Source organism: Trachemys scripta, chromosome 3 (assembly GCF_013100865.1).
Source record: "Trachemys scripta elegans isolate TJP31775 chromosome 3, CAS_Tse_1.0, whole genome shotgun sequence".
In the NCBI taxonomy this organism is placed as follows: domain Eukaryota; kingdom Metazoa; phylum Chordata; order Testudines; family Emydidae; genus Trachemys; species Trachemys scripta.
Genome location: NC_048300.1, coordinates 197,755,002 through 197,768,463, shown reverse-complemented (window position 1 = coordinate 197,768,463; position 13,462 = coordinate 197,755,002). Strand labels below are relative to the sequence as shown.

General features: G+C 49.4%; 1 protein-coding gene across 1 annotated transcript in view; it reads left to right on the top strand.

Annotated features, from left to right (window-relative positions):
• Nucleotides 1-4,367, top strand: part of POMC (proopiomelanocortin) — a 12,148-nt gene extending 7,781 nt beyond the window's left edge. The window contains exon 3 of the mRNA XM_034763882.1: nucleotides 3,387-4,367. Within this exon, the coding sequence (XP_034619773.1) occupies nucleotides 3,387-4,037 (651 nt within the window). The 3' untranslated portion in view covers nucleotides 4,038-4,367. The remainder of the gene's footprint in view (nucleotides 1-3,386) is intronic.
• Nucleotides 4,368-13,462: the final 9,095 nt, after the last annotated feature.

Genomic DNA, 13,462 nt, shown 5'->3' with positions numbered 1-13,462 from the left:
CCCCCCCCCACCCCCAGCGCCGTGTCACCAAAACACCCTTGCGCTGCCCGGCCGAAACAAAACAAAACAAAACAAAACAAAACCTTGAGCGCCCCCCCGCCATCCCAACATTGGCCGCCCCTTCTGAGGTGCTGCCCCAAGCACGTGCTTGGTCGGCTGGTGCCTAGAGCCGGCCCTGCCTGCAGTGAGGGGGCTTGCAAAGATTGCAGGGGAGTTTTCCACTCCCTGCCTGCTCTCCTGCATTCTGCTGTGCATACAGGGCGACAAGAAAGCCTTCGCCGTCTGCCTACCACCGGGTTAGGCGCTCTCCCGCGCTAGCTAGCTTTTAGGTTCTTAAGCTGCAGAGGGTCCATTGGTAACTGAGTGCTCACATTGCAGCTAGAGATGGAAGAGACTGACTCCATCTGCTGGAAGGGCAGGATTTCATTTCTCCCCCGCCCCGCATGGAGGAAGGGAGAGTTACCTAGCACTAGACGTGCAAGGAGATGTCTATTGAACAAGCGAAGTGGACACCTCTCCAGGTTATAACCTCAGCCATTTGAAGGTTTGCCCCCTTTGCCAAAAGCTGGTAAGAATGGGGCTGGACCCACATCTAGTGGCAGCGTGGGCTAGGAAGCTGAGAGGGGGTTTAACCCCAGCTCTGGTACTGACACCTCTCTTTGGCCTTGGGCTGGTCATTTACACCAACACCGTCACACCAGGGTGCCAAAAATTGGGTGCCCACGTCTGCTTTAGTTAGGCACCTGAGTACACCCTGCCTGACGTACAGAGGTGCTGGGTATTAGAATGACAGGGCCTGCAGTTAGCTACTGATTCAACACACCTCCCTCTCTTTTCCCCGATGCTCTATTGTCTCCACAAAGAACAATCTGTGGGCGGAGGCGGTCTCCGCCCCTCCATCCTCACACCATGGGCTGACTTCCTCTGTACTCTGTCGTGGCTGCACTGGTTCGGTTCTCCTTTCACCCTCCCTAACATTTTGTTCTGGTCCCTGTTTGGCCAAAGCCTCTTTCTCCTGCTGGTCTGCTTCTGGGGCTGCCTGGGGGACCCCTTCTTCAGCAGCTAACCCCATACAGGTCTCGTTCACCAGCCTCTGTTCACCTCCATTTCCTCTTCCTTCTCTACCAGCTTTCTCTCTGCTCCAGACTCTTTTTCCTCTTGCCGACCTTCCCGGCTTGTATCTTCCTAGCTAGGTTCTTCTCTTTCTTTCTAATCAGTCCCTTCTTCGGTCTGTTGTTTCACAGCCCATAACCAAGTCTGTGGACTCCAGGAGTTTCCTCCTTTCATCAAGGCGAAGGGTTTCCAGTCAATTCCCAAAACGAGCCTTCACCATCCCCACCTGTTTCTATTTAAACCTTCCCTTGACCTAGACAGGGATTTTTACTAAGGGGCAGCGTTTCCTCGCGTTTGCATTCCAGTTTCAATCCCCTCCCAGGCAGCATCCAATGGGGTTTCCCCAGATCTACCCGGACAAGCGAACACTCTAGCTGCCGAATCCAATAACCTCTTCACCCGCTTCCTGACGGCTTTGACCCTATGGGTAGACACTCATTTTCTCCGGGCACCCCGGTCCACCCGCAGAATTCTGCCAACCCGCAGTCCATACACCAACAGTTTCTTTATATGTCCTGAGTGCCCGCATCAGTAACGAACTACCTCTCCCGCTAGCGGAGGAGGAGGACCCCTTAGACTCTTCCCGGCTTTTTTCCTCTCCCTTTTCCCGCTTGGGCACCGACAGTCTCCTTCCCCATCTCCTGTCCCCTCAGGGAACAGACTGTTCTCCTGGTACGTCAGCCTCTAAGAACTCTTCAGCAAGCGTCACTGCACTGCCCAAAGTCGAGGGTGAGTGCCAGCACACGCAGACACCTGCCACCTTGGGAAGACTGCAAAAACTGCTCTAAAACCACCGTCTCCAGCGTTTCCTCCAGCCCCTGGCTTTCCAGCCTCAGCCTAGTCAGCCAGTCTTTGTGTGGAAGCTCTGGGCCTTATTCCCTCTGTCCAATTCGCAGCCCTAAATCTCTTCCGGTATCCCTCCCACAACAGACCCAGCCTATCAGTGATGCTGCCTTGACTGTATCATAGTCCCTGGCGTGTTCTTCACGTCGGGGCTTGTGGGTGGCTTGTGCTTTGCCTGGGCGGGAAGAAGCCACTCGCAAAGCCCACGATGCCTTATCCCAGCCATAACCAGTTCAGAGAAAGGCCCTGGGCCATCTGCCAGAGCCATTTTTCACAGTCTGATTCCCTGGGCTCTGCTGCCCACCTGGTCACAGGACTCTCAGGCTCTGCAGCCTCTGGTGCTGTGGTGCCGTCTGCTCCGTAATAAATTCCTGCAGAGCCGGCCGTTGCTCTGCCGGCCACACCCTCCTGGACTGCTGCTCGGCTTGCTGGGATCGTTGAAGGAGCTGCCTGGACTGTGGCAGCTCCTTTCGTTGTTCTTCCATTTTCCCCCGGACAACCCACCCTCGCGCCGGCTCCCTTTTCGGTTTCCCACACAGACACAGGACACGGATCCCAGGCAACCTGCCCAAGTGTCACGGGGTCACTCCCTGAGAGTCCTGTCAGGTCTTAATCACAGACTACAAGCGCTCCAGGTCTCGTGCACCACCGCCATGTTTCATTGTATTCTGCCAGTAGCCAGCGCCTTATTGACATTATATCTACACTCCACAGCCAGTATCCCCACGTGCTTCCAGGGAAGGGTCCGCCCGTTCGGCCTACCTCTGTTCTTCCTCCAGGCTCCCTCCTCTCCAGCACTTCCTTCCTGTCAGTCTATATCATCGCACCTGCTGGGGTTGCTTTCCCTTCAATTAGCCCATCACCTGTAGCTCTTCTCAGTTAATGGACACCCTCTGTCAACGACCTGCCTTCCAGTTAGGCCCCAGTTAATATATCCTGGTGGGTATTCGAGTGGCAGGGTGCACAAAGCTCCTGGCCCTGCACATCCTGTTACAAGTGATGAAACTAGGGAATACCATGGCTGGGTTGGACATTTCCATCAGTGTCTGAGACCTTCAGGGTCCCGTGCTACTGTGGGAGCTGGGCTATGAACTCCAGAAGGCAACAGTTTATAGTTAAAATCGGAATCGATCTTTACTTAACAGAACCCCAGGGCCAACCCCAGCCTTCCCACATGCGCATGCGCGGCTCCTGTTGCCAGCAGTGGGAATTGTGCACATGTGACTCAGGACAGATGCTGGGTCTGTATGAGTATGAGTATTATTAATAAACAGAGCTGTGCTGACACTGAAAATACACTTCTAGGTACTGTTACTCACAGAGAGAAACAGAAAGGCCCATAGGTCACCTCCGTGCCTGGACATTATATGACATGAGCCCCACATCACAAATGTGTGTCTAGTTGAAGCATTTCCTTTCTCCTCACCCAGGAGTGCATCAAAGCCTGCAAACTGGACCTGTCTGCAGAGTCACCTGTGTACCCAGGTAATGGCCACCTGCAGCCTCTGTCTGAGAACATCCGGAAGTATGTCATGAGCCACTTCCGCTGGAACAAGTTCGGCAGGAAGAACAGCAGCAGTGTCACTGGTCACAAGCGAGAAGAGATCCCCAGCAATCTCCTCTTTGGCTTCTTCCCTGATGCTTCCCCAGCCCAAAGAGGAGACAAAGAAGAAGAAGGAGCTGCCCTCGAAAGGCAAGACAGCAAACGATCCTACTCAATGGAGCATTTCCGATGGGGGAAGCCAGTAGGCAGGAAGAGGAGACCCATCAAGGTCTATCCCAATGGGGTGGAAGAGGAGTCCGCCGAGAGCTACCCACTGGAGTTCAGAAGAGACCTCTCTAAGGAACTGGACTACCCCGAGTTCGAGTCCCTGGAAAGCCCAGAGAGCGAGGAAGAGATGGTCTCAGAGGAGGAAGAGAAGAAAGACGGAAAGTCCTACAAGATGCACCATTTCCGATGGAACACCCCGCCCAAAGACAAGCGATACGGGGGCTTCATGACATCGGAGAACAGCCAGACCCCTTTAATGACTCTTTTTAAGAATGCCATAATCAAAAATGCCTACAAGAAAGGCCAGTAAGGTGAGGGAGGGAGTGGAGGGTGGGGATGTAACTTGCAAATAGATCCCCAAGGAGACCCAAGTTAGCTTCAAGATCCCACTGGCATGTGTTTCACTTAGATACAGTTACAATGATCACTTATTATGTTGTTACTAATTATTAATTATTATTATAAAGCAGTTTGCTGTTAGGAAATGATTTCATGTTCTTATTCTGACTTTGAATGTGCACAGATTAAAAATCAATCCATTGAAATAAAAACATCCGTACTGTACATATGAGGAAAGAGATGCTTTGATGAGTGCATATCTAGTTTTGCCCTGCCAGATTATTTTCATATTTGAAACAAGCTGTACAATACTGTAAATGATGGATTCAAATAATAATACAGTTTTGCAAGCTAAGCAGGTCTCTGCAGTGTCTCTGGCTCTGTCTGGCGTGAGCTGTTTTCTTTGGCAAAGGTTCTTGTGCGTTTCAAGTAGATGAGACAAGCTACAGCCTGAAAGTCAACCCTTGGAAGCAGATAGACAGGACTGGTGAATGTATTAAATCCTTCGCAACGTAAGACCAGTGAATAGGGACAGAGTGGGCAGGCACTGTGCTAATTTCCAGCACATCTCACAAACATCAGTCCAGACTTGCAACAAATCCATTGATGTTCTCGTCCTGGGTTTCCCACTCCCAGCTCTGCCAGTGCACCTCAATCATGATCTCCTGAGAACTCGTGGAGGGGAAGGAGAGAACCCAGAGGACTGGAAAAGGGCAAATATAGTACCTATCTATAAAAGAGGAGAATAAGGACAACCCAGGGAATTACAGACCAGTCAGCTTCACTTTGATACCCAGAAAGATAATGGAGCAAATAATAAAACAAACAAACTGTAAACAACTAAAGATAATAAGGTGATAAGTCACCATGGATTTGACAAGAACAAATCACATCAAACCAACCTAGTATTCTTCTTTGACAGGGTAACAGGACTTGTGGATAGGAGGAAAGCAGTAACTTTAGTAAGGCTGTTGATAATGTCTCACGTGTCCTTCTCATAAGCAAGCTAGGGAAATATAGCCTAGATGAACCTACTAGAAGGTGGGTGCACACCTTGTTAGAAAATTGTACTCAGAAAGTAGTTATCAATGGTTCACAGGGCAAGCTGGAAGGGTAAATCAAGTGGGGTCCCACAGGGATCTGTCCTGGGTCGGGGTCTATACAATATCTTTATAAATGATTTGGATAACGGCTGCAGCATGTGTAGACGTAGCCAAGCTAGCATTGATCTAGCTAGAATCAGATCAAACCTAGCTTGACAGCAGTGAAGCCATGGCAGCATGGGCAGCAGGCGCTCAAGTATGTACCCCGGTTCCTGGGCAGGCCAAGCTAGCCTGCGCAGCCACCCACACCTTTGCTGTTATTGTTACTCCAGCTAACGTTGATTTAGTTAGATCAAAACTAGCAGGGGTACGGCCAAGGCATGCTGCTATCACCCCTCCAGATTGCAGTGTAGACATACCCAATGAGTCCGGAGTGACTGAAACGCAACCTGCCCACTAGAAACCTTGAAAACTTCACGCACAGCCAGTCAGGAACGTGATTCTGGAAGACAGGCTGGAGATGTGGAGGGGAAGAGGCTGGTGAGATGGACACAGAACACTCTGTCAAGTTGTCCTGCAGCAGCTCGTGATTACCAACCTCAGGACAGACTGTTAAGAACCAGGGCACAAATTCCGAATTGGCGATGAGTTGTAGATTTAGATTTCACCGAGCAATTATCACGTGTAAACTGCTCAGGCACTGTGACAGCCTAACCATGGAGTCACAGATAGTGCCCGTGGGCACTCCGATCTGTCTCGCCAGCCAGGTGGGCCTGCCTTTGTGACAGATACTCCCTTATGCCAAGAATCACAGCTATATTCAGGCTACACTCAGTCCCAAAAGACCAGTCACTTTCCCAAGGTCAATTGCATTTTAGATCTCACACCAAAGACAATGCTTGTGGCCAGTCCTATAACAAACTATCTCTATATTTATTATACAGGAAAAGGAAACAAGAGAGCTGTTTACAAGGTTAAAGCAGGTGAACATACGCACACAATGAGTTACAATCTTAAGTTTCAAAAGGTAACAGACACTTCTATGATAAGCAAGCTCTATATGTCCTTTAGGGCTAACCCAGGCTAAGCACTGGTGTTCTCTTGCTTATGCCTGGACAACCTTGTGCCACAGAATCCAAGCATCAAAGAGATCCCGTTCCTTCTTGTTAGAGGGAGTGCGTAATCTATGTCCTTCAGAACCAGAGACAGAATAGCTAACAGGCAGTCTTGATGCTGAGGGAACTGGGATTATTTAGTCTGCAGAAGAGAAGAATGAGGGGGGATTTGATAGCTGCTTTCAACTACCTGAAGGGGGGTTCCAAAGAGGATGGATCTAGACTGTTCTCAGTGGTAGCAGATGACAGAACAAGGAGTAATGGTCTCAAGTTGCAGTGGGGGAGGTTTAGGTTGGATGTTAGGAAAAACTTTTTCACTAGGAGGGTGGTGAAGCACTGGAATGGGTTACCTAGGGAGGTGGTGGTGGAATCTCCTTCCTTAGAGGTTTTTAAGGTCAGGCTTGACAAAGCCCTGGCTGGGATGATTTAGTTGGGGATTGGTCCTGCTTTGAGCAGGGGGTTGGACTAGATGACCTCCTGAGAAGTTCTTCTCCACACAGCGTATTGTCAACTTGTGGAACTCCTTGCCCGAGGAGGTTGTGAAGGCTAGGACTATAACAGCGTTTAAAAGAGAACTGGATAAATTCATGGAGGTTAAGTCCATTAATGGCTATTAGCCAGGACGGGTAAGGAATGGTGTCCCTAGACTATGTTTGTCAGAGGGTGGAGATAGATGGCAGGAGAGAGATCACTTGATCATTACCTGTTAGGTTCACTCCCTCTGAGGCACCCGGCATTGGCCACTGTCGGTAGACAGGTTATTGGGCTAGATGGACCTTTGGTCTGACCCAGTACAGCCGTTCTTATGTGGTCCCTTCCAACCCTGATATTCTAGGATTCCTCTTTGGAAAGGCTCAGCTCACTGCTCTGTCCTTCAGAAACAGCACTGAGCCATGGTGTGCCGCAAGGCCTCATGTGACCAATCCAGCGCCTGGGAACTAGCGTGTGAGGCCTCATCTGAGACGTTCCAGTCTCAGCCCTAACGGGGAGCTCAAGAAATTGTCCCATTCTAGGCCGGCAGCTCCAGCCCGGGAGCAGGCTGCAAGGTGGTAAAACTCTTCAGCAAAATTCCCTTGCGGGAGAAATCAGCACTTCTCCCGCACCTGTTCCTGCAACACCACCCTGAAGGAGGCATCCCCAGAGCCCGGTGAATGGGTCTGATTCTGATCTCACCCTGGTGAAGCTCTATTGACTTCAGTGGAGTTATTCCTGACATACACCCGTGTAAATGAACTCAAAATTAGTCCCAGCGACCCTGGAAAAAATGGTCCGTGTGCAAACGATGCTCCAACTTCCCTGAAATGGGTTTTAACATCTATTTAGTTAAACTAGTGCAAACTCCCATGGAGACAGCCATACACCAGTTTACACCCGGTTTATATCAAATTAGCTTAATTATCTGACCAAATTATTCTAATGTTGTATGCAGTGTTGCTGTCGCTGTGTCGGTCCCAGGAGATTAGATAGACAGAGAGGTAACATCTTTTATTGGACCAACTTCTGTTGGTGAGAGAAACAAGCTTTTGAGCTTACACAGAGCTCTGGGTCCAATAAAAGATATCACCTCTCCTCCCCCCCTCCCATCTTTCTAATTAACATAAATCAATTTATATACATTGTTTTTAGGTGCATCTTTTGGGTGCAGATAAAGATTATGTCAGGTGATAGATAGATAGATAGATAGATAGATAGATAGATAGATAGATAGATNTGTCAGGTGATAGATAGATAGATAGATAGATAGATAGATAGATAGATAGATAGATAGATAGATAGATAGATAGATAGATAGATAGATAGATCGATCTCCAGTCTCCAAGGCTGTTAACTAAAGCATCACTGAGAACATTTAAAGGGAATGAAAATTACTACTAATAATAGCAATCGCTTGCAGAAGCGGAGCTGTGCATGGATGAAATTGACGTAATGAACTAACATAAAAAAGAACTAAAAAAGTTATCAGTTGAATAATAATGGAGATATTACTCATTGGTCTGATGCATGAAATTCATCCTATGTTCTCTCTCACTGACTCTTCAGTCTGAACTCCGTATCACGTCCTTGGCAAAATGGTTGCCATAAAGGGAAGCAACTCTAGCTCATCAAAGGCTAATCCTCTCAGACTGAAAAAAATGTATTTCAAATACATAACAATGTACAGCTCCACGGCACCTCAGCACCTGAAGAATCCAGCATGCTTAAGAGATGACTTGGTGACCGTTTATAAGTGCCTACACGGGGAATAAATATTTGATGACGGGCTCTTCAGTCTTTCAGATAACACAAGCCAGTGGCTGGAAGTTGAGGCTAGATACATTCAGATGGGAATTAAGGCGTACAATGTGATGGTGGATGCTCCATCAGTGGCAATATTTAAATCAAGACTGGCTGTTTTTCTAAAAGCTCTGCTGCTCTAGGAAGTATTGTGGGGAAATTCCCTGGCCTGTGCTGTACAGGAAGTCAGACCAGATGATCACAATGGTCCCTTCTGGCTTAGGAATCTATGACCGCAGCTAGTCAGGGCCACCATGTGTTCTCACCAAGGCAGAATCTGCCGCGGGGATCAATCCTTTGTTATACATTGTGCTCCTGAACCTAAGTGTCCCCTGGGACGGGTTGTCACCCCTGGGGTGCAGTCTGGGAGCCGTGAGAAACCGCTGCGCCCCTCTAACCACTCAGTTGCGTTGGCTCTTCTCACGCTGCTTCTTTGGATGGAGACACAGCCAGCCTTACCCAGGCCCTGTTGTCACCCAACACGACAGCAGGTGGCGCTGCACACCCAAACCGAGCTACCTGAGAGTGCTTTACCTAAGCCACTCAAGTACAAACAGCAGATGGCGGGAACCCTTTGTTCCAAAAACGGTTCCCAGCCCAGCTTGTGGAAAAATACAGGCGCCCAAAATGGAGTCCGGAGACATGTGGTTTGGTCACATGCCCTTGCTAGTCATAGCAGCCATTATTTACAGGCTGGCCAAAACCTTCTCAAGGCTCACCCGGTGAGAGAGAAGCTTCGCCTAAGGCCTATTGTTTTCCCTAATGGTGAATTACCCTGAAAGGGCCCTTCACAACCAGCTATTTAGACAGAAAGCATCTTGCCTCGTGGGTGTCACCCCGGTGTGACTACAGATACATAGGCAATATTCATAACTTCAGATACAAAAATGATACATGCATACAAATAGGAGCATCCTATTCAGCAAATCATAACTTTTCCAACGACACCTGACATGACCCATCTTGTACAAAATGCACTGGAATTGTGCCATAATCATAATGGTATAATATTACCATGGAGAATATGGAGTGTAGTGTCACGTCCCCCTTCTGGAAAAAAAAACAAAAAAGGTTTCTAGATCTCCTGGCTGTGAAGGTGGACATGTACAGCGATTGGAAAGAAGAGACCCTATTTGTGTCTCATTGGATCCTACACACATACTTCAGATTACACAGGGGTTTAAATGCTTTCCTGGATTGGGCCCTAAACCATTCTGCAGAGGGAAGCACCCAAAGGTTCAGAACTCACCCCTGGCCCATCTCAAGAGACAGTGTTTCTCCCTTTACAGAAATTCCAGAAGCAGCTTGCAATGCTGAAATCTCTCAGATGGGTATCAAATCAGCTTGAACTTGGTTCACCTGATCCAGAACTCACTCACGCTGACTTTACCTCTGTTTAAATTCACTACAGAGGCTCTGCTCCGCATGTACGCTGGCATGAACCAGGTCAGAATCAGGCTCAGAGCCGTTATTGTGAGGTCAAGGTTAGATTGCTAGCTAGATTAGCAGGAAAAGACTAAAAAAGGGAAAATCTTAAACGTGTGCACAAGTGAGATGGCTCCAGTCAAGGGTCTGCCCAGGTTTCTGCTTTCATGTCATTACAACAGTGCAAACCACACAGCTCCCTCCCTGACCACCTGCGGTAAAAAGATCCGGTCCGTTAAAATCAATTATCCATGTCTCTTCTGCAGCAAGAACCTAGGACACGGCTCAGCGGCAGCTGCCAGTCAGAGAGTTCAGCTCCAACTGGCTCAAACTATGACCAGGAAAGGGAGAACCAGAATCATTTTCAAAGCCTCTATTGAATTTCCAGGCTGCACCGGAAAAAAAAAAAAAAAAAAAAAAGGCAGAATTGCTGACCCCACTGGAATCCTTGCTGAGGTGGGAATTGCTCGACCACTGGCCCCCACTGCTTCGTAATGGAGGGAGAGGAGCCATGGGCTTTCACTCGGTAGTGACTCCATCCATGGCTGACGGGGAAACAGAGAGAGTCTTTCCGGCACTCGCCACGCGTGCTCGGCCCTGCATCAGGCAGCTTATGCCAAAACCTCACAGCCTGAATGCACAGCCTTGACCCTCCCCGACCCTCACTCACTTTCACCCACAGGCAGTGCCCCCCCGGAGCTGGACTTGCTGGCTGCTTCCAGGACACAGCGCGGAGCCAGGACAGGTAGAGACTAGCCTGCCTTAGACCCGCAGCACCGCTGACCGGACTTTTAACGGCCCGGTCAGCGGTGCCAACCGGAGCCGCCACAATCCCTTTTCGACTGGGCGTTCCGGTTGAAAACCGGACACCTGGCAACCCTAACCAGGTGGCCATGCCGCTCAGATTTGGCCTGGCCACCCCTCCAGCCTGGTGGAGGGGTGACCAGGCCGAATGGTGCTGTGACCTGGCACATGGGGAGTTTGCTCCTGTACAGCAGAGCACGGGGGAGTTTGCCACAGACTCAACTCCTGGAAAAACTGGCTCATTCACTGGGTGAGTAAAAGAGATGGGAGACTCCCTAGCCGAGGGAGACCTGGGGTTTCTACAACAGGGGGAGAGAGACATGAGCAGGGACCGGAACAAGGTCCCTACTCAGAGGGCAGGGACTGGAATTTGCACCCCTGATATTTGGAGTGCTTGTGTACCGGATGGGTGCTATATCTCTTTTGCCTTAGCTGCACCAGGAGATCCACCCACAGCAGCCTCATCACCACTCTCTTTGCTGCCCAGCGCCGCCAGATGCTTTTGCGTTAATTGGACTCCACGCCGGACGCTCCAGTGCATTTTGAAAGTGGGACGAGCCTCACTGGAGACATCGCTCTCGCCTTGGTGATCAAAGGCCACATGACTCCGACGGATTCTTAATCATGTTTATTACGGCAGTGCCTGGGCACCAAAGAAGAAGAGAGCTCCATTGTGCCAGGCGCTGTACAAACACCAAGTAGCAGGCAGACCCTGCTCTGACGAGCTAAAGATTGGACCAGTTTCTGATGTAAGCAGGTGTCGCCCCTGCTGAAGTCAATCAGGTGGACAAGGGAGCCAAGAGAAGGGCCCCATTGTCTTAGACATTCATGTTGTCATAACCGTGATCTGACAACTGTATCCTCGGATGGAGGAAGCAGAGGAAGAAGAGAATAAGGAAATCAGGAACCGAACAACAAACCAGACACCCATGTGGTCCAAGCTGCTTCGGCAGTTCCTAACGGGTGCTGTTGATTTCTGAGTTTAATGAGCTCAGAATAGTTATAACTTCCGAAGCAGGAAATACCCTTTAAGCCTATTAAGAATTCTGATGTTCTTTCTAACCATTCATGTTACTTCTACGGGGTACAGCTGAGGACAGCTTCCAATTGTGGTGAAACACCTGGGGGCTAGCAGGCCTACCCCAGCTATAAGCTCCTTTGCTAAAAAGTGATCCAAGTGTCACAAAACGTCACAGTCACCGCTAATAATAAACGGTGGTGGTTGGGACTAAGAAGGCTGACGTCTCTGTACTCAAAATCCCCAGTCTTGTGTCACCATTTTATGTTGCGACGTGCCAGGGTCACGTTAACCCCTTGGACTCTTGGGGGGGGGGGGTCTTTCTTCCCACACAAGAGCGGTTAATTGCAACCCTGAGAATCTGAATGAGGAGCAACGCACTTAGCAGCGACGCAGCCTGAATGACAGAATACAATTGCCTGCGCTGCTTACGGTTCTGTGGCTATATTTATTTCTCAAGGGCTGAAGATACGAGTTTACACATCTTGATCACTCGGGGTGAAGGATGAGAAGAGCGACGAATGTCTAGCTTTGACGTGCATTTGCTGAAATATGTTCTTGTTCGTGGCTTCTCTAAAACCACCTCCTGAGACCCATTTGAAGCACCAGTTGATTGTGGGTAGCTTCAGAAGACAACAGGGGTTGGAGGGTTACGTAGAAAGGGTGGAATGAATGAATACTGTATAAACTGCAACAAGGGCACTTTGTGAAGGCCAAGATTATAACAGGGTTCAGAAAAGAACTACATACGTTCATGGAGGATAGGTCCATCGATGGCTATTAGTCAGGATGGGCAGGAATGGTGTCCCCAGCCTCTATTTACCAGAAGCTGGGAATGAGCGACAGGGGATGGATCACTTGATGATTACCTGTTCTGTTCATTCCCTGCGGGGCACCTGGCTTTGGCCACTGTCGGTAGACAGGATACTGGGCTAGATGGACCTTTGGTCTGACCCAGTCTGGCCGTTCTAATGTTCTTAAAAGAGAATTGCTGCTATGTGGACATCAAATAATTCCCAGCCACCAGCTGGTCTATGGTCAAGAGGTTCCACTTCTCAAAGCTGGTTTATATTCCAGTGATGTATGCAGCACATTAAGAAAAAGGCCCACTCTGCACGCTGACTACATAGGAGCACATATTTCCAAAGACCTCAGTTCTAAGGGCCCCTTGTCCCGCCACACGGTGAAAGATCACAGTGATGGATTGGCTAGAACTCTCAACATGTTCCTGCCGGATCACATTTCAGACAGGGAATGTTCCAAAAACTAGTCCCCGCTGTTTATCTCTAGCACACTGATGGTGTGCTGGTGGCCGAACAGACGTCAGACACATCAGCTAAAGTGCCACCCTTCAGCCAGTGCCACCAGGAGGATGGGAAAGGACATTGGAAAAAGAATATGAGCTGTACCAAGGAAGTGGCCGGTGTTTTACTTGAGCTCTGGAACAGGCTTCCAAGGCAGGTCGTGGCGTCCCCGTCCTTGGACGCTTTTACAAACAAGTTGGACAAACCCCTCAAGGAGGGTCTAAGTTTACTTGGTCCTGTCTCAGTGCAGGGTGCTGGACTTGACGGCTTCTGGAGGTCCCATCTGGCCCTACGTTTCTATGAGTCGATGAGTGATCGCCTGCCATCCTTAGGGCAGTAGGTTCAGCTCTTTAGATGAGGGCCCTCACCAGAGCAGAGAAAGGCCTTTGAAATCAATGGAAATCTGGACTTTG